We start from the raw sequence: 20638 nt of genomic DNA, 5'->3' as shown, positions 1-20638 counted from the left end.
GGCGCCGCCCGCCATTGGCTGGCGTGCCAGCGCGGCCCCGCCCCGCGAGGTTGCGCGGCGTGCGTGGTGCGGGCGCGGCCGAGCGCTAGGGCAGCGGCCGGGCGGACGAGGCGGGCGTCATGGCGACCCCCGCGGCCTGGGCCGCGGCCTGCGAGAAGTTCCGCGCGTCGCTGTCGCTGTCGCAGGTGCAGTCTCAGAAGGACCCGGAGAACGACCCGTACAAGTCCAAGTACCGCGCCCGGGAGCTGCTGCAGGAGGTGAAGGCGCTGCTGGGGCCCGCGGCCGACGAGGACGAGGACGAGGAGGCCGGCGGCGGTGATGGGGGCGGCCCGGGCGCGGAGGAGGGGCCGGCGGCGGAGCGCGCCGGGCCGGGGGCCAGGGCCGGGGCCGGGGCCGGGGCCGAGCCCAGCGCGCGGGCCGTGCGTCTGGCCGCCGTGGAGCTGCAGCTGGGCCTCAACCACATCGACACGGAGGAGCTGGCGGCCGGCGAGGAGCACCTGCAGAACTGCCTGCGCCTGGTATGCCGCAGTCGCCTCGAGCCCGCCGCCGTGTCCCTGCACCTGCAAGCCCAGGTGTGATCCGGGGACGGGAGGAGGGGACCCCCGCTGTGATCCTGTGTCTTGGGGGGGAGCCAGAGAGGGGACCCCCGCTGTGACCCTAAGTCTGGGGGAGGAGGAGCCTTTTATTTATTTATGCCTTTTATTTCTACATCCTATTCGTTTCCTCACATATCCTTTCCATTTCCTCCTCCATTGTTCCTTTTTACAAATCCTCTCCCAAGCAAAGGAGCTAGGCCAGTGGTTTTTAATCTGAGGACCATGAACTTTAAAAAAAATTTTTTTGACAATTATATTTTAGTATAATTGGTTTTCTCTATAATTCTATGTCTTTGATTTTATACATTTAAAAACATTGTTCTGAGAAGGGAATCATGGCACAAAGGAAGGTTAAGAGTCACTGATCTCTAAAGTCTTGTCAGCCCTGACCCAGGGAGTTCTAAAGACCCTGTTGTTCCTTGTTCTCAGGGCCTAGCTGCCCTGACATTCTGTGTTCTTCTTAGTCCTATGCTTGAGTTGACTTGGATTTCCAAAGTCAGTTCAGAAATTCTAGATGGGACCTTCAGAACAGTTGACTTCAAAGTTTCTTCTTTGGATGACCTTTAAGGTTCCTTCTAGCTGTCAATCCTAACATCTTTTAATAATGACAATTGTATGTAGTGTAAAATGCAAGGAAGAGGGGCACTTTACAATCATTATGAATGTACGTGATTCCTCATGAGGCGTGGTGGCAAAGTCTGAAGCACAGTCACTGGGGAGGGTTGACAGCCAGATGTGAACTGTTCTGCTACTTATCTTTCCCCCTAAACCCCCAAGCCCCTTTCCCAACACTGTCGAGGACTACACCATCCTTCCTGTCTCAGGCTCACAACCTGGATTCCTCACTCCCTCTCACCCTCCCCCATGGCCAAGCTGTCGTCAAGGCCTTTAGTTTTCACCTTTGAATCATCCTTTGAATACGCCCCCTTCCCTCCTCTGACCCTGCCCCCACCCTGGTGCAGACCCTCATCACCTCACTTCTGGGTTGCTACAATAGCTGCTGGTGGGTCTGCCCGCCTCCAGTTTGTCCCCACTGCCGTCCCTCCTCTGCCCAGCCAAAGCGCAGGTCTGACCGTCACCCCTGCTGCCCCTGCTGAGTACTCCAGAAGCTCCCTCCGGCACGCATCCTCCTGAGTTCCTTATCTTTAGGAAGCCTGTTCCAAACCCTCTTGGTTTAAATGCTTTGCCTGTTAATTAGCTTATCTGGTGTATAGCTTGTTTGTATGTATTTATTCGCGTGTTGTCTCCCCCATTAGATGAGTTCTTTGCCTTTTTTTGAATACTCAGCGCTTAGCATAGTGCTTGGCACGTAGTTGGCCCGTCATAGATGTTGATGACTGACTACAGTAAAGTCTGAAATCTCCAGTGGACAAATAAAACACGAGGCATGGTTTTTCATTCTTGCCAGTGGCTCAAGAATGTCTCTTTTGGGGCAGGTAGGTGGCGTAGTGGATGGAGCTCCGGCCCTGGATTCATGAGGACCTGAGTATCAAATCATAACACTTAGTAGCTGTGTGACCCTGGGCAAGTCACTTAACCCCATTGCCTAGCCAAAAGAAAAAGAAATGTCTCTTTTCATTTGGAAACAAGGTGAATCCTGGGGAAGAGTCCTTGGGGTTTCTGCCTGTGACAGCAAATCATCACTGACATTTGAGGCCCTACTTCATTATTTTCTAACCTGTTTTTATTTTTCTAACCTTATCTTCCACTCTTTTAGTAGAACCTTCTTACTCCTACAAGATCAGTCTGTTCCTTCATTCCCATTGCTCATAATTCATTTCTGGAGGGCCTTCCCATCACATAATGTCAGAGTTAGAGGGGTCCTACTCTGCACATCTGGATCCTGCCTGTCCTTTATGTCCTCCATAAGTCATAGCTCTTGGGGAAGCCTTCCTGGCCTGTCCTGGCCCATCCTCTGAACTCTTGATAACTCTTGGTGAGGAGGTTCATACAGTCTTTCACTTGTAGAATTTATTGTCTGGTATGGTTTAAGATAGAGTAGGACAAGTCTTGGCCGTGGCAGTGTGGGTCTGGAACACCCAAGAGGTCAGGATTTGAAAGGCGGTGGCCATTCACAACCTTGTTCCTTTGGAACTAATTGATGTCTTGAGGATCGTGGCCGCCTCTCGGTCTGTGTCCTGAAGCCTGGCTGCTGTTGGCAGTCACACCTTGCCCGCTTCAAACTTGAATGCCTGATGTAGATTTTCAAACTTAACGCAGATTGTCTTTGCTGCATCTAGAGGCGTCATGCTAGAGACTTCTGTTATGGCAGTCACAAAACACCTTCTGGACCTCAGGGGAGGAACTCAGGGGAGTTACGGTCCACCTGAGGAAACAGGCAGAATGTGGTGAGTGTCTGTTAGTGTTACTGTTGGGCCTTAGACTAGAAGTGAATCTAGGGCTTCCCTTCCGTCTCTCCTCCAGCAGCACCGAAGTGACAAAAGAGGCAGCAGGGTGTGACAGAAAGGCCCTGGCCTTGGGGTGGCCCTCAGCAAGTCACTTTGGTCCTTTTGGGCCTTTGTTTCCTCATCTGTAAAATGAGGCCTGGACTGGTGACCTCTGAGGTGCCTCCCAGCTCTGCACGCTCTAATTCCACAGATGTTAAGGAAGCAGTAACTTTCTCGCTTCTTTCAGGCGCGTATTGTCAAAATCAGAGTCCCCTCACTCTGGTGCGGTTGATGGGTGTGTTTTTGAATGCCTGTGAGTAACTTTAAATGTAAATGCGCGACATTTTCTCTGAATTGTAATTCATGTCTCTTTTCAATCTAGAATAACCTGGGTATCCTGTGGTCTGAGAGAGACGAAATTGAGACTGCACAGACTTACCTGGAGTCTGCAGAAGCGCTGTACAACCAGTATATGAAAGAGGTAGGAGAAGCTTCAGAGATCAGTTTGAGTTGTGAGCTAGTTAAAAGCTGTTAGGAAAAAAAATCCAGTGTTCTGGTGAGACTTGAGGAGCTCCCTGGCGCCTCCCTAATTAGCTGGTGTGAATGGCTGTGCTGTGGACTACTAATGGGTGACATTGCAGTTTTATGATACATGGTCCTGATATTTCAGTAACTACACCCCCTTCAGCAGGATGGGAGGGGGAGGGATGCTGTCTGCTGCAGGGAGTTGTGTGATGGTGAGATTCCACGCTGTCACTATTAGCACCACTTGTGGTCTAAAAATTCTAAATTGGTTTTTCAGCCTGACATTAAGAATTGTTGTTCTTACAGGAAAGCAAATTAAAGTGTAATGTCTGAAACCTTTATGACATCACGGTTCCGAAAAGCTTGTAAACTTCATTAAGGTGAATTTTAATTAATTTTGTTTTGAGAATTTTAAATAATTGGAGAAAAAATTTCTCAAAATCAAGGGTAGAGATCACTCCTTTATTTTCAGATTCAGGTTTTGGAAAAAATATATATGATTTCTGTTTGAGTTCACACTGGTAATATTTGTAGTGGTTTTGTAGCTACTTGAATTATCCAGTTATTGATGTTGTGAATAAACATTTAATACATTTCACACTACTGATAGCAAAAAAATCAAAATTTCTTTTTTTTTGTTTTTTTAAATAAAAATACACACAAGATTTACACGTCTTAGAAAAGTTGAGGCAACAGGGAGAGCCGCACCCTGGATTGGGAGACTTGAGGTGGTTCTAGTTTCTGCTGCTGACTAGTTATGTACCTTTGAGCCCATTCTGTAACTTCTTTCTTCATATGTGAAGTGGCAGCACTACTCCTTGCTCTCCCTATTTATCTCGTGGGGTCATTGTAAGCACCAAATCAGAGACCCTGAACATGAGTAGGTATTGAAAAGTGTCCTGTACAAATGAGGAGATTTCCCAACTGATCTTTGCAGGGGATTAAAGACAGACTTCTCACACAAGTGAAATCACAAATCATATAACAATCAGAATGGGATAGGTTAGTCCAAAGCAGTGATTTTTAAGGTGCTACAAAAGCTTTGTAATTTAAAGGGCATCTGTATAACAAGCTGTATAACATGTAATTATAGCAAAAAAAACAAGCAAACAAAACTCTTGTTAAGAAGGAATGATTGAAAGTTAAAGCTGTAAATGGAGTTCAGATGACCCCCCTCTCCCAGATTGGTTGTACCTCTTGAGGAAGGCAAAAAACCCCAGCAAGGTGCTTTCTAATGTGTCTTCATGCACATAAACCAAAGAGTCTTCTACAGTGTTAAATGTCAGGACTTTATTTACATGTATAGAAAAAAAGAATTTAAAGAGAGTTTAGTATTTTGTTAAGTCACTGAATTTATGTGGGAATATGACTACTCATTGTGAAGTCTTGTTTTTCACTTAAATTGTTGCATTGGTAGAAAAACAGGGAACTAGTTAATGAGAGAAGTGGGGCAAAGGCTGCTTTGACTCTTCTGGGGAGGGCTATGAAAAGATAGCCATGACATAGGTTCTTGTGTTTGTGTGTGTCCCCATCAGCGAGGCGGGTCTTCTGCATATTAAAGAGTTTTCTGAATTGTTGACAGAGCTCTGCCACAGCAGCGCCTTTGTTAGGGCCTCTGCAGACCTGCTTGTCCATCGTGACCTGCCTTAGCAATGCTTTCCTCTTCCAGTGGCTTCGGTCAGCATAGGAGCCGAATTAGGAATCTGTTGAGAGCTCCCATCAGCAGGACGGGCTTCTTTCAGAAGAGGGCCGAGCTACTGCCTGTAGTCGGCTGGTTAATCCAGTTCAAGGCACATCAGTGATGGTCTTGTGCTAATGAAAGCAAAGTTGGGCAAAATGAAGGCGAAGTACTCTGTTGTTGGGGGCTTACTGAAGAGGGGGAATCTTGGAGGGAAAAACGCTTTCTGTTCTGTAAGGGGGATGTACATTTTCCCCTTATTGGAGGAGAAGCTGAGAATGACTGAATAGTTGGACTTAATTTTTCCTAATGATTCATTTTAAATGGTATTGCCATGTCAGATCTTGTCTACTGGTTGGTTCCGCTTCTGAGTGTGTGAGAAAGAGCCAGAGTCTGGGATTTGGCCGCTGGATCATTGCTGCCCTCGTTCCTAAGCTGTGACTTGGGGAGTGTTACCAGCCCAAGCAGTGGAGATGTTTTTAAGATGTTTTGTGATGGCTTCTAAGCAGGGGCAGGTTTTTTAGGGTTTGGAAACAAAGCCTGGGATGCGGAAGTATTTCAGCTTCTCGTCAGGTCTTAACTTACAGACTTTGGCGGCTCGAGAGAACTGGTGAAAATGAAGACTTTGGGGTTCCTCCTTTTCACCAGAAGAGGGAGCCTGGTATTCACAAAGAGTCTCTCTTCTTCTAGATTGGGAACCCTCCTCTTGATCCCAACGAGCACTTTCTGCCTGAGGAAGAGAAGCTCACGGAGCAGGAGAGATCCAGAAGGTGGGTGCCCAGTGTTCCCGAGCCTCCTTTCGGTGATGCTCAGCGAGCCACGTGGCTCGGTGTGGACGAGGGACTCAGTTTGTGTTTGACTCTGGAGGTGATGGGGGCGGGGAGGGCAGGTTTCTGTTCACTCGAAGGACATGGGCTGCCTGCCAGGGTCTGGTGAATTCCTAGTTGTTGAAGGTGTGTAAGTGGAAATGTGTAATGTCACAGGTGGGATTCCTGCTCTGGGTAGAGTTTGGGCTAGCCAGCATCTGGGGTCCCCTGTACTTCTGCAGTTCTGTGATCCTCTGTTCATGGCCTGTTGTCACACAGATTTGAGAAGGCGTATACTCATACCTTGTATTACCTGGCTCAAGTCTACCAGCACTTGGAAATGATTGAGAAAGCTGCTCAGTATTGCCACACCACTCTCAAACGCCAACTGGAATACAGCGGCTACCACCCCGTAGAATGGGCTATCAATGCTGCCACCTTATCCCAATATTATATCAATAAGGTAAGCCCTTGCCAGAAGGCACGGCACACTGGGTGCTCTGGATGATCAAGAAACCAGAGCTGTTTTCTTTTTTGTGCCTCTGATAAGAATTCCTGCTGGGGACCATGCTGTGAGTCTAGCCTGGGTCTCTTCCTGGCCAAGATGTGAAGGAGGGAGCCGGGCTCAGGAATGCTAGGGCTTGGTTATTTCCCTGATCTTTCAGGCATGGGTGGAAAGGGGCCTCTCAGCATACTGTGACCCTGCATCATCTGTAATGGAGCCTGGTGGAGGGGACAGCATTACATATTTGAGAACCAAGGTTCAGATGCTACTTCTGTCCCCTACTGTGTTGTTTTGGACAGTTCACTTTCTCCTCTCTGCCTCTAGGTTTCCTTACTGGTAAAATTGAGGCTTTGGACTAGATGGTCTGTAAGATTCTTTATCAATAATCTGTTATCCTTTGATAAGTCATTTGAGTAAAGATTTAAAATAATAAACATCATTTTCTCAAGTTTGGTTTAATGAAACATTAAGTTAAATTGAGCTTTTATCGTGATTGCAGAAATAGCTTTATCTTGATGAATTTGTGGGTCCTCTTTAGGTAACTGTAATCTTATAACTATTATCTGAATTTCAAAAGGAAGTTGATAAATAGCGTGATATTTTTCGGTTATTTTGAGAATTAGCTTCCCTGATAATTTTCACCACCAGAAGAAACTGTCTCAGCTTAGCTGCAGTTCAGTGAAGTTGTGAAGTTTCTCATTTGGGCTCACTTGTAGCTGGCTTCATTTGCCAAGTCGTGGAGTCCTTCAGAGTCCTAAATCCTCACCCTACATAGGTTAGTATTCCCAGGAGCAAAGGTCCTTTGGTACTTTAGTGTCCAAACTGCCTCCTTCATCACAGATTTTTAGCCCTGCCTCTGACACTGTGTGACCGTGGGCAAGACACAGAGTTCAGAGCCTTAGTTACCAGCACTGAGACTTTTGGGATGCTGTATTTTAATGCTGAAGATCAAATCCAAGTTAACGTCTCCCTACGTTAGCTCCCCTTGAGCTTCCTCTTGAAAATCCACTGTTGTAGAATAAAGTGGCTCTCATTTTATAAATGGTTTGAGGAGTTGGTTACGTCACCTGCTGGCATCATCTTAGCTGTGACGGGCAGATGCTGCTAGCCAGGTGTCATGCTTATCCCCATGTCAAATGTCATTTAAAGACTCGCTGTGCTACTCTGGCCAGCATGTTACTGTGGAAAGTTCCTTGGTAATCTTGAGACAGTCAAAACTAGTTTTCTAATTATGGTGTCTGTTTTTGAATTACAAATTATTGAGTTCTGTTACTAAAATAATTTTTTTTTCCCCAGGCTTGGGTAGTGGACTTTCACAGAGATGTCTCTTTATTTGCAGACCCCAGTAGATAGAGATCTTTCTGGCCAGATGGTGGATAGAGGAGAAGAATAGTTGACTATCAGAATCTATTTCTTTGTATCTTGAGCATATGGTTTAATTTTAAAATTTAGCTAGCTTTTCCCTTTATGTAATCCTTTATCTAGTCTATAAGGCCAGGTCTTCGTTAACTTTTTATTTGAGTAGTTTAGGCTAAAGGACTTAATGGAGAAAGCATTAGTTTGGATAAAGGTTAATGATACCTCTTACTCACTGTTAGCACAAGGAGAGCTCATTTTTTCTTATGGTCTTATACCCTCACGAATTCAAATTATTATTAAGTTGGATGCTGCTTTGTTCTTCAGCCTTTCAGAGAGTAGCATGTGATTTAGAAGACCCAAAACTTAAGGCAGCTGCAGGGAGGGGCCAGGTAGGTGCTTAGCCCTGTGCTAAGGAGACCACCTGTTCTAGGAGTCTGTGGTCCTGCAGTAGGGGGCTCCTGGACCATTTTTATGTTCCAGGCTGCTTTAGCAGTTGGATGAAGCCTGGGGCTCCCTTATGGGAATAATGTTTTTAAGTGCATAAAATAAAACACATAGGAATACAAAAGAAGCCAACTATCTTGAAATATAGTATGAAAATATTTTTCTATGTGAAAAAGTTTTTCACATACTCCAGGTTAAAAAGCCCTCCTCTAGATTGTATTCTCAATCAGTTCTTCATGTTTAGGGGACTATACTGGAATTTCTTCATGGGGTTGCTTAGCCAGGCAAACACATGAGAGATTGTATATGTGAGTGTATCTTGTGTGCTGGAAAAAGGGGCTTTTTTGGTGGGATTTTTTTATAGATTTTATTGCAGTAGCTATATTTAAAGATTGCACATTCTGTTAATATTGCCAGTCTAGAAATTCAAATCTCATTTCACTATTGCTTGCTTTTCTCATAGCAATGTTTTATGGAATCCAGGCATTGTTTGTCAGCTGCAAGTGTCATCTTTACCCAGGCCGAACAGACTCCATCAACAGAAGACAGTGAGTGTGGATGTTTTTATATTACATAGTTTTTGAAAGCATTTTCTTAATCATGGTGAAGACAACATATCAGAAATTAGGGTGTGTATGTCAGTTGGCAGTTGCAGTAATGCATTGACCAGTTTCTTTGTGTAGTAATAGACATAGTGTCCCTTGAGTCACTCCTAAACTAAAATTCTTAAATTTGAAATTAGATACCTTTTTCTCACCTGTCTAGTAAATGTTCAGACATGCTTCTGCTTTGCCAGTGACTCCAGGGTCCCCAAGAGAGCTTTCTCCTATGAGGTTCCTCTCCCTTACTCTGTATGTTTCTTGCATTTACTGAATTATTTGCATGTTCTTTCCCCCGGGAGCTCGTACAGGGCAAGGACTTCGTTTTTGCCTTTCTTCTTATGCCTTACGGTTAGCGCAGTGGCAAGTGCTTAATTAATGTATGTGGATTGAGAAGTTAAGTGACTTGCTCGTGATCGCACAGCCATTGTGGGTCAGAAGTGGGATGTAAACCCAGCTCTTTCTGACTCTGTACACTGCATATTGCTCGTGACACTTCCTTATGCCAAATTGCTTCCATAGCAGGAAAGACTAAGCTTTTTATAAATCAAGTAAGAGTTACTTCTTAGATGATTCTTGAGTTTTTTGAGAAGATCAGCGCTCTGGGCAAGAATGGGTCACAGAGTCACAGAAAAAGTCTGGCGCAGTTTGGTGGAGAAGTCGTTTTCTCGTGTCTCTTCCATGTGAAAGAACCGGGGCTATTTAACTGGGAGAAGAGATGACTAGGGGATCGTGTCTTCAGGGATTTAAGGGGCTGTTATTTGGAGGAGGGATTAGGCCTTGGCCCAATTCTGCTTGTTCTCAGAGGACACCAGAAGCAGAATGGGCAAATTTAGACCTCATCTCAAGAAAAACTTCCTAATGGTGGGCTGTTCCAGACCAGAATGGAGCCCTTCAGGAGATTCCTGTTCGTTGTGGACTTTGTTAGGAGACCTGAGGTGTCCCTTCCAACTCTGGGGTTCTCGGCTTCTCTCTTCAGGCTTTTCTAGGTCTCCTGAGGACATTCATTTAATGTCAGTTTGGTAACGGATACAGATGGTTCAGTTGGGATATCTGCAAGGATACAAAGATTGTTTTGTTTCTAAGAGTGAAGTTATCAAAAAGCACACATCTAGAGAAGAGAAAATTGTCTATCTTTATTCTGCCCTGGGCATGGGTCAGATTATTATCTTGTTAGCTTTTATCAGTTTCATCCTTTACAGAGGTCTTTGCCTCCATTGCTACTAGACCCAAGGTTTAAAAGTAAGAACATAGTCATCACTTTACCACCAAACGCCTGATTTCACCCTAAAATGTGCTTTTCTCTGTTGGAATTTGTACTGGGTCACTGTTTGATTTCACAGTGACAGGATCCAATATTTTGGTACCTGGTTAAAAGTAGGCTAATTTGCAGGGTATTGGCTATTAAAAGTTTCTTTCTGCCATTTATATAAAAAGGAATTCTGATTACAAATAGGGACAAGTTATAGATTCTGAAGAGATAGAGGTACCTTCAATAGATGAAATAGTTGGAATGGTTTGTTTCTTTTTTCTCTAGTTTAACAACCTCCACTGGATGTAGTGAGGACTGATTTTTTTTTTTTTGGAAGGCTAAAACAAATTCAGTTTGAGATGCCTAGTTAAGATTCTTAGTGCACAGCACGTTGAAAGTCAGCTACCCTTGAATGTAAGATGCTTGTGTTGTGTGTCTTATCAGCTGAAACAGAGCAAGAACAGCAAGATCTTCGTCAAAGGAGAGCAGAAATTGCCCGGTGCTGGATCAAGTACTGCCTGAATCTCCTGCAGAACGCGCAGGCCTCCCTGGAGGTAGGGTCGACCAGAGGGGGCAGAGCTGATGGCAGCTTCACAGGGCCTTAGCCCATGACTGATCACTGAGTGGCTGGTGAATTCGTAACAGAAAATAGCTCCTTCACATCCAAAAGGTGAAAATCTCTTCAGTCCCTGGGACTGTTGAAAGGTGTCTCCCCATCAGTGTGCCTGGAAGTATCTTCAGACCCTCAGCAGTCCGGGGAGATGACACCCACGGGCAGTGCAGGTTGGGGCCGTCAGAGGGCTGACGTAGACAGGCAGGGTCAAGGAAAACAAGTTGATAGGGAGTTTGGGGAGAGCCAGGGGGCCTTTTTAATGCAAGGAAAGACAGCAGCCAGACCAAAGTGACGAAGATTTCTTTTCTGCATGTGTGGATTCTCACATTGGCGGTTGCTGAGGTCCTGCCTGTGGGGCCAGGGGAAGGTGGGAAGTGTGCTCTGGGAGTGACCGCATTCTGACCATCTCTGTGAAGTCTTTGACCTTACTTGATGGTGGTATGAGAATAGTCAAGGAAAAGGGAATAACACAGCATCTTGTGTGTGACAGGCACCAGCTAAGTGCTTTACAGATGTCTCATTTGATTCTCACAACAACCTTGGGAAAGGGAGGTGCTATGATTATCTCTATTTTATAGTTCAGGAAACTGAGGCAAGCAGAGGTTAAGTGACTTGCCCAGCGTTCGAGGCCAGATTTTAACTCGGGTCTTCCTGACTGCATGCCCAGTGTTCTCTCCGCTGCACCACCAGCTACCTCCAGGTCAAGGCAGGCTTTGTTTTTGTTAAGCATCTCCTGTGTGCCAGGCTCTGTGCTGGGCACTGGAGATACAAATGTAAATGTGAGACAGTCCCTGTCCTCGAGAAGCTTAGTTTCCAACGTGGGGAGGTTGGGAGGCGGGGTACAATAAAGATAGTGGAGTAGAACCAGGAGAAGAGAAGCATAGGTAGGGCTGGCAACTGCACCTTCGTCCGGCCATGAGTGCAGTGAATTTGGAGGACTGAGCACCCAGGTCCGGGATCCGCTGCTGCCACTTACTGACTTCATGATCTGTCCTCTGCAGGCCTCAGTTTCCTCTTCTGTAGGATGAGGGTGCTGGGCTAAGTGATTTCTGAGGTCCTTTCCAGATGTGGGTTTGAAAGCTTTTTTTTTTTTTTTTTGGAGAGCAGTGGGGGTTAAGTGACTTGCCCAGGGTCACACAGCTAGTGTCGAGTGTCTAAGGCCATATTTGAACTCAGGCCCTCCTGACTCCAGGGGTGGTGCTCTATCCACTGTGCTACCTAGCTCCCCTTGATAGCCTTTCTAGTAGCAGGGCTGTATTGATTTTATGAGTGTGTAAGAAAGTGTGTGTGTGTGTGTGTGTATGTGTATGTATACATACATACATTAATACATATATTCCGTTACATATTCTCTGTATATACACATACACATACATACATGTGTTCTATCACATATTCTGCCCCAGAGCAGGAGGACGTTGGTCAGGGGTTGCCTCCCTGGCAGGGTAGCTGGCGAGGTACCTGCTCTGGGCAGGCCCTGGTGGGAGGTGAAGCACGTTCTGGGCCAAACTAGAGGGAGCAGGTGAATAGCCTTTCTTTCTCTGACCCGCTAACCCAAGGTCCTTCACCTGGGCTCTGTGAACTTTCTAAAAATGCTTTGGTAACTGTCCTTCAGTGTACTTGGTTTCCTTTGTAGTCTTATACATTTAAAAGCTTGATTCCAAGAGGGGCTCCATAGTCTTCGCCAAAGGGATCCAGGCACAAGAGTCAGAGAACTCTGGCTCAAGCCGGGGGTGGGGGGGGGTATGTCAGCTCCAGGCCGGTTCCCAAGGCCAGCCACCACCAAGCAGGCGGCAGGATGCTGGCCCTGGGTAGGCCCAAGTCATCTTGGTGAATGGCTGCATGGGATCCCACTGTGCTGACCATTCAACATTTGATTCAGTAGAGTCCATACCACCTTCCAGGCTGTCCTCCAACAAGTTGTTTGCATACAGATGTGGAAATTATACAGGATTCCTTGAAAGATCTAATGATAAAGATAACTACATTCGACCCTTTAATTATTGACATCAGGCAAGGCATATGAGGACATAGGTGCTCAACAAAGGTGTTTCTCACTATCTTCAAAGGCTCCAGTGTGAGGAAGAGGAGGGATTCGCTATAGATCTGAGGTCTTCCATATACTCCTGTTTGCGGATGACATTGTGCTGATTATATCAAGCCTAGGACCATGGCAGAGCCTCTTAAATGAGATCTGCAATCACCTAAGAGTCTGGCCAGGTGACCCACTCCGGACAAACCAAGTGGCTAAAGAATGCCTGTTGGACAGACGCACACAGCCCAGAGATCTGTCTTGGCCTTGAATAGCTGCTGTGACCAGGCAGTGAATAGGGCCTAGAATTGAGAAGGAGGAAAAGAACAGGCTTTATTGCATTTGGGAAATAATCCAGTGCTTTTCGTGATCCCCCAGCTTCTCCCCAAAACAAAGGCTTGTCTTCTTTAACATCAGCATTTTTCCACTGACAGTTTGGCAACAAGTCATTGAAGACAGTAATGGTCCCTGCCTTGTAAGAACTTTAAAACGTGTGGCAAACATTCTAGTGAATAGGCAGGTCATGAGCCAGGCACTGCCCCCAGGCTCCAAGCACCTGACAGGGAGCTGAGCAGGGCAGGGGGCCGTGGTGGAGAGCGGCCCAAAGAGGAAACAAAAAAGGAGACAACAAATGGAAGCTCCAGCGGGCAGCAACTGGTTAGAACATGGATAAATATGCTAGAAGACAGAATAGAAATGTTAAGCCAAGAGACCCTCTGGACATTTGGTCCAATGTACATGTGAAGGGTAAACTTTGGAACAAAAGATAAGCATGAGGCTTATTTGGGGTGGACGGTGGTTCTTGGAATCCCACATCAACCCACATGGGACCAGAGGATGCCATCTTTGATGCAGGGAGACTTTATTAAGGAGATAGGACTGCAAGACCTGTTTGAGAGATACATTTGGGAGGCATTTAGAAAGACTTCAGAGGGTTTTAGTCTCTTGAATTTTGAATGGAAGCTGCATGTCCCTCAGGAGAGCGTCAGTGTCCAGCCTGTGCAGGTAAGTTTGGCTTTGTTGATGGGCAGAGGAGCTCTGCGTCCTTCTCTTGGGAAAAGGAAAAGGACTTTCTGAGCCATTGTCCTTTCACTCGGCTTTCCCACTCCTGAAAGCCACGTCTTGGCCAGGTTAAAGCGGCGAGCGTTTTTGGTGCCTTGACTTGGGTCTTTCGATCCGCCTCCTTTGTTACTTAATTGGGCTTATTATACTAGGCCTTTTTGGGAGATGTAGCTTTAAAATTCTTACTGTTCCTTGCCAGTTGCAATTTTCTTTACCCTTCTCTCATCAAAGGATTGCAGAAGGGAGTTTAGAAATCAACCACTCCAACCCCCTTATTTTACAGAAAAAGAAACTGAGGCCCGGGGGAAAAGTGTTGTCTTAGCTCTAGATATTTATTCAACTTTATCCTCTTTCTCTTCTCACGTTAGAGATGATCATTTTATATTTCTGTAATATCTTTTCATAAATAGTCATACCGTATATGTGTTAATTTTAGCATCCCTACTAGGAAGGAGATTAATAAATAAAACAGGAGCTGCATAGCAGGTAAATGAATCTCTAGAGAATGACCTATAGAAGATAAGTTTTATTATCCAAATCCAAGAGGTTTCTTTCATTTTTTCCTTTGTTTAATTAAAAATTTTGCCTCTGCTTGGCTACTTAACATAGTCTAGGGAGAATTTTACATCTTTTTCTTCTGTTAGTGGTTGGGGAGTGTAAGCCAAAAAAAAAAAAGATTCACATTGTTAGAGATGATAGTAGATCAGGGTCCTACTTTAACCTTTTGCTTTTCTTCCGTTTCAGGACAACATTGGAGAACTTGACCTTGATAAACAGTCTGAACTTAAAGCTCAGAGGAAAAGAGAGGAAGATGAGAAAGAAAATGGCAGGAAGAAAGTTGTGCTCTTTGGCACTAGTGATGTGTGTGACGCCATCTTGGCCATAGAAGAGAAGGTGGCCTGCGTGCCCCCACTAGACTTTGGGGAAGCCAGAGAGGTGTTTTTAGTGGGCCAGAACTATGTCTGTGAGGCGAAAGAGTACTTTCAGGTTGACGGGTACATCACTGACCATATCGAAATTGTCCAAGACCACAGTTCTCTGTTTAAGGTGCTTGCGTTTTTTGAAGAGGATTATGAGCGGCGTTGTAAGATGCACAAGCGGAGAATAGCTATGCTAGAGCCCCTCACTGTAGACCTGAATCCACAGTATTATCTGTTGATCACCCGGCAGCTTCAGTTTGAGCTCGCCCACACCTACTATGAGATGATGGATTTAAAGGTGGCCATCGCCAACAGGCTAGAGGAGCTCGATTCACACACAGTAAAGAAAATCAATTCCCTGGCTCAGTCAGCCATCAAGTACTATGAACTCTTCCTCGACTCCCTCAGGGACCCCAATAAGGTGTTTCCAGAGCAGCTCAGCGAAGACGTTCTCCGCCCTGCTCTGGTAGCCAAGTTCCACATCGCTCGGCTCTATGGTAAACTCATCACTTGTGATGGCCGGAAGGAGCTAGACAACATGCAGGCCTCTTTGGAATACTACATGTTCTTGGTTGACTACTGTGAGAGGTACCCCGAAGCCGTGCGTGCCGTAGAGACCGAGCTAGAGCTCAGTAGAGAGATGGCGGGGCTGCTTCCGGCCAAGATGGAGAGGCTGCGGGCCAAGCTGAGCCCTTTTACTTAAAGCCTCGTCCAGCACGTCCAGAAGTGTGCAGTAGAGCAGTGTTGGTGGTAGTCCCAGGCCCCCTCCCGGAGACTTGCCTCTAGTGAGCAGAGAAGCACAGCTAGCGCGCCAGGCAGGGCTCCCTTCGACCCGCTTGTCAGTAAAACGACTCCATGGTTTCCTCTTGATTTTGTACATTTCTTCTGTAAAGTAAACTTGTGGTTAGTGTTTTAGATGGCTTGTTTCCCATCTTTCCTGCCTTCTTCCACCACAAGATCCAGTTTCTAAATGTGAGTTAACTTGCAGAATAGTACTTAAGGGGCGACCCAGAGGAAGATTCTGGACGAGGTAGCTGGTGGACAAAAGTTGCTGTATTTTTAAAAGAAATACAGTTTTCTAGAAGAAAAAAGGAAGCAAACCATGAACTTTCTGCAGTTCCTCCTTCTAGAATCCTAACTCCCCAAGAAATGTTTACCCATTACGTTTTTATGGTAACTAACCCATAATTTATTTTGTATGTTGTAAAATTCTTTGTCTATATTATAGGAAAAAATTATGAGGGCTGTAATAAACAGACTTGCTTCACTAACAGTATTCATTTAGTTACTTTTTGTCATCTTCCTAGATCTGGTCTGATTCCGGTCATCCTATAGTTGCCACTGTTATTTCAGACTAGAGACGTGTAACTCGTGAAAAAATCAAAACTGTCATCATATTGGGAGCCCCAGAGATGTCATGGGCAGAGGTGACTCTGGAGCCATGCCTGCAGAGGACAAGCTCCAGCAGTGCTGCCAGACCGCAGGCGATTTGAGGGAGGGCCTGGCACCCAGTGCCCCCCCACCATGTGGAGGTTCATCACCGGGATGTGGGCCACCTCCCTCTTGGGGGCTGCGGAGTCCTAGGAAACAGTACACAATGACCCTTGGTCCTAGGTTGTGCCTTTCTGCATTTGCGGTGACTGGGCTGGCAAAGGGAAGAAAGATGCCGAGAATCACCCAGGGCTCCGACCATCTACAAACGTTTACCAACGTTCATTCTGTGGCCAGTAGCCTGACCCACGACTGATCTGCAGGAATAGAAGCAAATACACACATTGACATCCTTACTGTAAACAAAACCAGGTAAGTTTAACAGGAAAAGGAAGTGGATTGGTCATGGACTGAAAACGAGAGAAAAAGCCAGGAGGCGCTCTCCGGTGCATCGGGTGGTTCCTAGGGAGCATGTATGGGAAAATATGGACAAGAATAGCACAGGAGACTGCATGTGAGATTGTGGGCTTCCTCAGTAGAGCGAGTGCTGCACAGCCAACAGTTACCTTCTGATGGAAGACTGGAGAGAAAGGTGCGGCTCGCTCAGTATTGGTCCTGCGGACTTAGGGAAATTGGATGTTTTCTCTTTAAGACGTGCCTTCTTCAAATTGGGAACAGTGATCCTCGTGGTCTGTAGATGTTGGAGGGGGGCTGTGTGACTAGTGGAGTTCCCCATGGGTCTGTCTGGGACTTGGTCCAGCCGTCCCTGCTAACTGTGGCCCTGAATCTCTCTTCCTCTTTTTGGCTGCACTTGAGAAAGACTCCTCCGTTTGGTGCCTCCTCTTTACCTTTCTGCACCCCTTCCTTTCCAGTTTGCCTTACACTGAAGCCGCCCTCTCTTAATTACCAGATCGAATGGCCTTTTTTCAGTGCTCGTTCTTTTTTGTACTGTTGACCTCCATCTCCCCCGGGTCCTCTCCCCTTTCGGTTTTCTTGACATTGCTGTCCTGGTTCTCTTCTTACCTCTCTGGTCACTCCTCAAACTCTTTTGCTGGATATCCATCCCGGGCAAAACTCTTACTGCGGGTGTCAAGGCTGTCCTGGGCCCTCATTTCCCTCTATACTATCCCCGTTGGAGATCTCTGTCCTGTAGGTTCAGTGATGATCTCTGCAGAGAATTCTCACATTTATCCAGCCCTAACCTCTTCCCTGACCTTAGGTCTCTCACCTCCAGCGGCTTATTGGATATCTCCCACTAGACGCCTTCCTGTCAGCGCCTCAAACTCAGCATATCCAAAATAAGACGATCTTTCTCCCAAACGCTCCTTCCTTCAGGACTTCATCATCACTGTCAAGGGCCCCACCAACCTCCCAGTCACTCTAGAGCTTACAGACACTCGGGCTTTATTTGTTTGTTAATTCAGTTTGATTTTATTTGTAGCTCCAAATTCTCCTTCTCCCACCTCCTCCTTGCCTCCATTGAGAAAGCAAGGAAAACAAAACCTGTTACAGACATGTAAGGTCAAGCAAAACACATTCCCTCATTTGCCAGAGCACTTAGGGTTTTGTGAGCCTCAGTTTCCTCGCCTGAGAAATGAGACCCCTGGACTAAGTGATTTCTGAGTCTCTTCCACTCCTTATGTCCTCTGATGCTCTGTTTTAGATAAACCAACGGAAGCTTAAACAGGGGCTGATTCTACTATAAACTCTTAATTTTGATGGAGTGAGTTAGCACCAGGGTCAGCTAGGTGGCGCCAGAGTGCACAGAGAGCTGGTCCTAGGGTCAGGAAGACCTGAATTCAAACGTGGCCGCAGGCACTAGCTGTGTGACCCTGGGCAAGTCAGCTAACCCTGTTAACCTCAGTTTCCTCATCTGTAAAATGAGCTGGAGAAGGAAATGGCAAACCACTCCAATATCTTAAGAAAACCCCAAATGGGGTCACAAAGAGTCGGACACTACTGAGAAACGACTGAACGACAAAATCTGCCTTTCTGTAGAATACTCTCAGTTCCGTCCTCTTGGGACGAAAGTCAGCTCTTTCATTCTGAATTGAGGGCCTGTTAGCAGTTTCCATCCATCTGGTGCTCTTAGATTTACAAAGTACTTTTTTCACAACCTTGTAAAGTAGGGGATGTAGGTATTATCATCTCCATTTTGTAGAGAAGGAAACCAAGTCTTCAGCGAAATGACTTGCCCAGAGTCATGCAACTGCTTAGCGTCTGAACCAAGAATCAAATTCTGTATTTTGACTTGAGTCCTTTGCGTTTTCCACTAGATCACGGTATGTGGAGCATTTTTTCATGTGATTCGATAGCTTGGGTTTCTTCCTTAGTAAACTACATAATCATATGCTTTGACCATTCATTATTTGGGGAATGGCTTTTATTATTATGAATTTGAATTCACTTCTTACATATCTTAGAAATGAGACATTTCTCGGGGAAATTCAGGTTACAAGATTCCCTCCGCCACTTCCCGGTTATCGGTTTCCCTTCTAATTTTAGCTGCCTTGGGTTTGATTGTGCAAAATCACTTAAATTTTATGTAGTCAAAGCTGTCCGTTTTATTTTGTGTGAGCCTCTCTAAGCTGTATTTCTTATTTGACTCTTTTCCTATCCATATAAATGAATGGTCATCCTCCCCTAATTTGTTTTTGGTGTCCCCTTTTATGACTAAATCATATATCCATTTGGAGCTTCTCTTGGAATATGGTGTGAAATGGGCAGCTGTGTGGAGGATGGGTTGGGAAAAGGAGAGAATTTCCTCTTTCAAAAACTGCTAGTGAGGACCCTGAAGCCCAAGGTTATGCCAGTAGTTAGTGTCACAGGCTCAATTTGTACCCAGTTCCTCTGACTACAGGGCAGCTAGGTGGTATAGAGTGCTTGGCCTGGAGTCCGGAAGACCTGAGTCCACATCTGCCCTCAGATACTTACTAGCTGTCTGACCCTGGGCAAGTCACTTAGCCCTCTTTGCCTCAGTTTCCTCATCTGTAAAATGAGCCGGAGAAGGAAAGGCAAACCACCCCAGTATCTCTGCCAACAACCCTCCCCCCCCCCAAAAAAAGAGTCAGACACATCTGGAGTGATTGAACAAAAACATCTGAGCGCAGAGCTAGTGTTCTTTTCACCACCGTGCCAAATTGACATCAACAGAACTAGATTACAAGTATATATCTATAGTGTATGTGTACATATCGTTTTGTGACTCACTGTGCATACATGTATGTGTGTGTATGTTACAGTTTTATAAATAGGTGCATTATGTGTATACATACATGTGCACAGTAGGATTTTAGGACTGTAAGGGGCTCAGAGGAAACATTTTTTGTTGGTTGATTTCTTTGATTCTACTTTGTTCAAAGGCATAGTAGTATTATTTCTAATTTTTACTTATGATTTGATTCCTCATTTTGTTTGTTTCATCTCCAGTTATTAAGTTTAAAGCGTTTTCTTCTTTTTTAATTAAAAAAAGATGGCATCCAGCAATTGCTCATTTAGTGGCCTGTGAAGCCAGAGCTTCTGTCCAGATGGGCCTCGCCCCCACTTCCCCGCTGTCTATCTCTAGCTCTTCTGGACTCTGGGTTATCTCGCTCCCTTCATCTTTCCTGTTATCACTCGAATGCAGGTCGTGTTATCAGAAGACCTCATCCCCTTCCTCCCTCCTCATAACCTTCCCGTGTGCTCATGCTTTCAGTTTCTTACTCAACGCATAGTTAGGACAATGACACGTCAACATAAAGTCACTTCCATTGGAGCTTTGAGATGGTACTGGATGGATGTGTTAATTGTCTCTTTATTCTTTTTTAAATTGTAGATTTAGAATCAGAAGGGACCTTAGGGGACATCTGACAGGGTCTCATTTTATGGACGAGCAAACTGAGGCTGGGAAAGGTTCAGTGCCTTGTCCATGGTCCTGTGGATGTCAAAACCAGGTCTTCTGATTCTACGGTCCACGTTATTTCCTCTACTTCCTCTCGTTTATCCTCTGTAAAACCCTTTCTTAATAGCAACATTCTCCCATGCTGCTCTATATCCGTTCTCGTTCTCTCCACCTTCTGCCTCCAGCAAAAGGAAGCTTTGTGAGGGCAGGGACTTTTCCATTTTATCATTGCACTCCCAGGATTCCTTGCCTGTGTTAGGCACTTAATCTGCTTCATGGATTGAACTAGGCCAGCAACTATTTCGAAACACTTAAAATGACGAGTATAGATGTGAGTAGGATGTAGTACCTTATCTGAGAGGATTGTGCAGGGGAACCCACATGGAAAATTTCATCCTGGAAATGGGTCATTGGAAAAGGAGATGAGTCAATGTGTATCTAAAATACTCAGGGCTTTAGCAAGGGTTGGGTAGCTGGGGCTTTGTCCAGGCACTAACATCACTGGAACACACTTCCCCTTTGCTGCAGTCCAGAGACCACCGTCCCGTG

At 45.7% G+C, this 20638-nt stretch overlaps 1 protein-coding gene across 1 annotated transcript; it reads left to right on the top strand.

Moving 5' to 3' along the window:
- Window positions 1-119: 119 nt before the first annotated feature.
- Window positions 120-16054, top strand: KIF1BP (KIF1 binding protein). Its single transcript, XM_027840712.1, has 7 exons — window positions 120-572; window positions 3366-3464; window positions 5877-5956; window positions 6272-6455; window positions 8764-8848; window positions 10596-10705; window positions 14603-16054. Exons 1-7 carry the CDS (start codon window positions 120-122, stop codon window positions 15479-15481), a joined length of 1890 nt encoding a protein of 629 aa, XP_027696513.1. The 3' UTR covers window positions 15482-16054.
- The last annotated feature ends 4584 nt before the right edge of the window (window positions 16055-20638 follow it).

The sequence above is a fragment of the Vombatus ursinus genome, unplaced genomic scaffold (genome assembly GCF_900497805.2).
Source record: "Vombatus ursinus unplaced genomic scaffold, bare-nosed wombat genome assembly UNPS02014847.1, whole genome shotgun sequence".
NCBI lineage: Eukaryota > Metazoa > Chordata > Mammalia > Diprotodontia > Vombatidae > Vombatus > Vombatus ursinus.
This window is presented reverse-complemented; position numbering and strand designations above follow the sequence as displayed.

Coding starts and splice junctions, on each gene's coding strand:
- KIF1BP (XM_027840712.1), top strand. CDS start 120: ATGGCGACCCCCGCGGCCTGGGCCGCGGCCTGCGAGAAGTTCCGCGCG. Junction 5,957..6,271: donor GAGCAGGAGAGATCCAGAAG/GTGGGTGCCCAG, acceptor GTTGTCACACAG/ATTTGAGAAGGCGTATACTC. Junction 8,849..10,595: donor GACTCCATCAACAGAAGACA/GTGAGTGTGGAT, acceptor GTGTCTTATCAG/CTGAAACAGAGCAAGAACAG.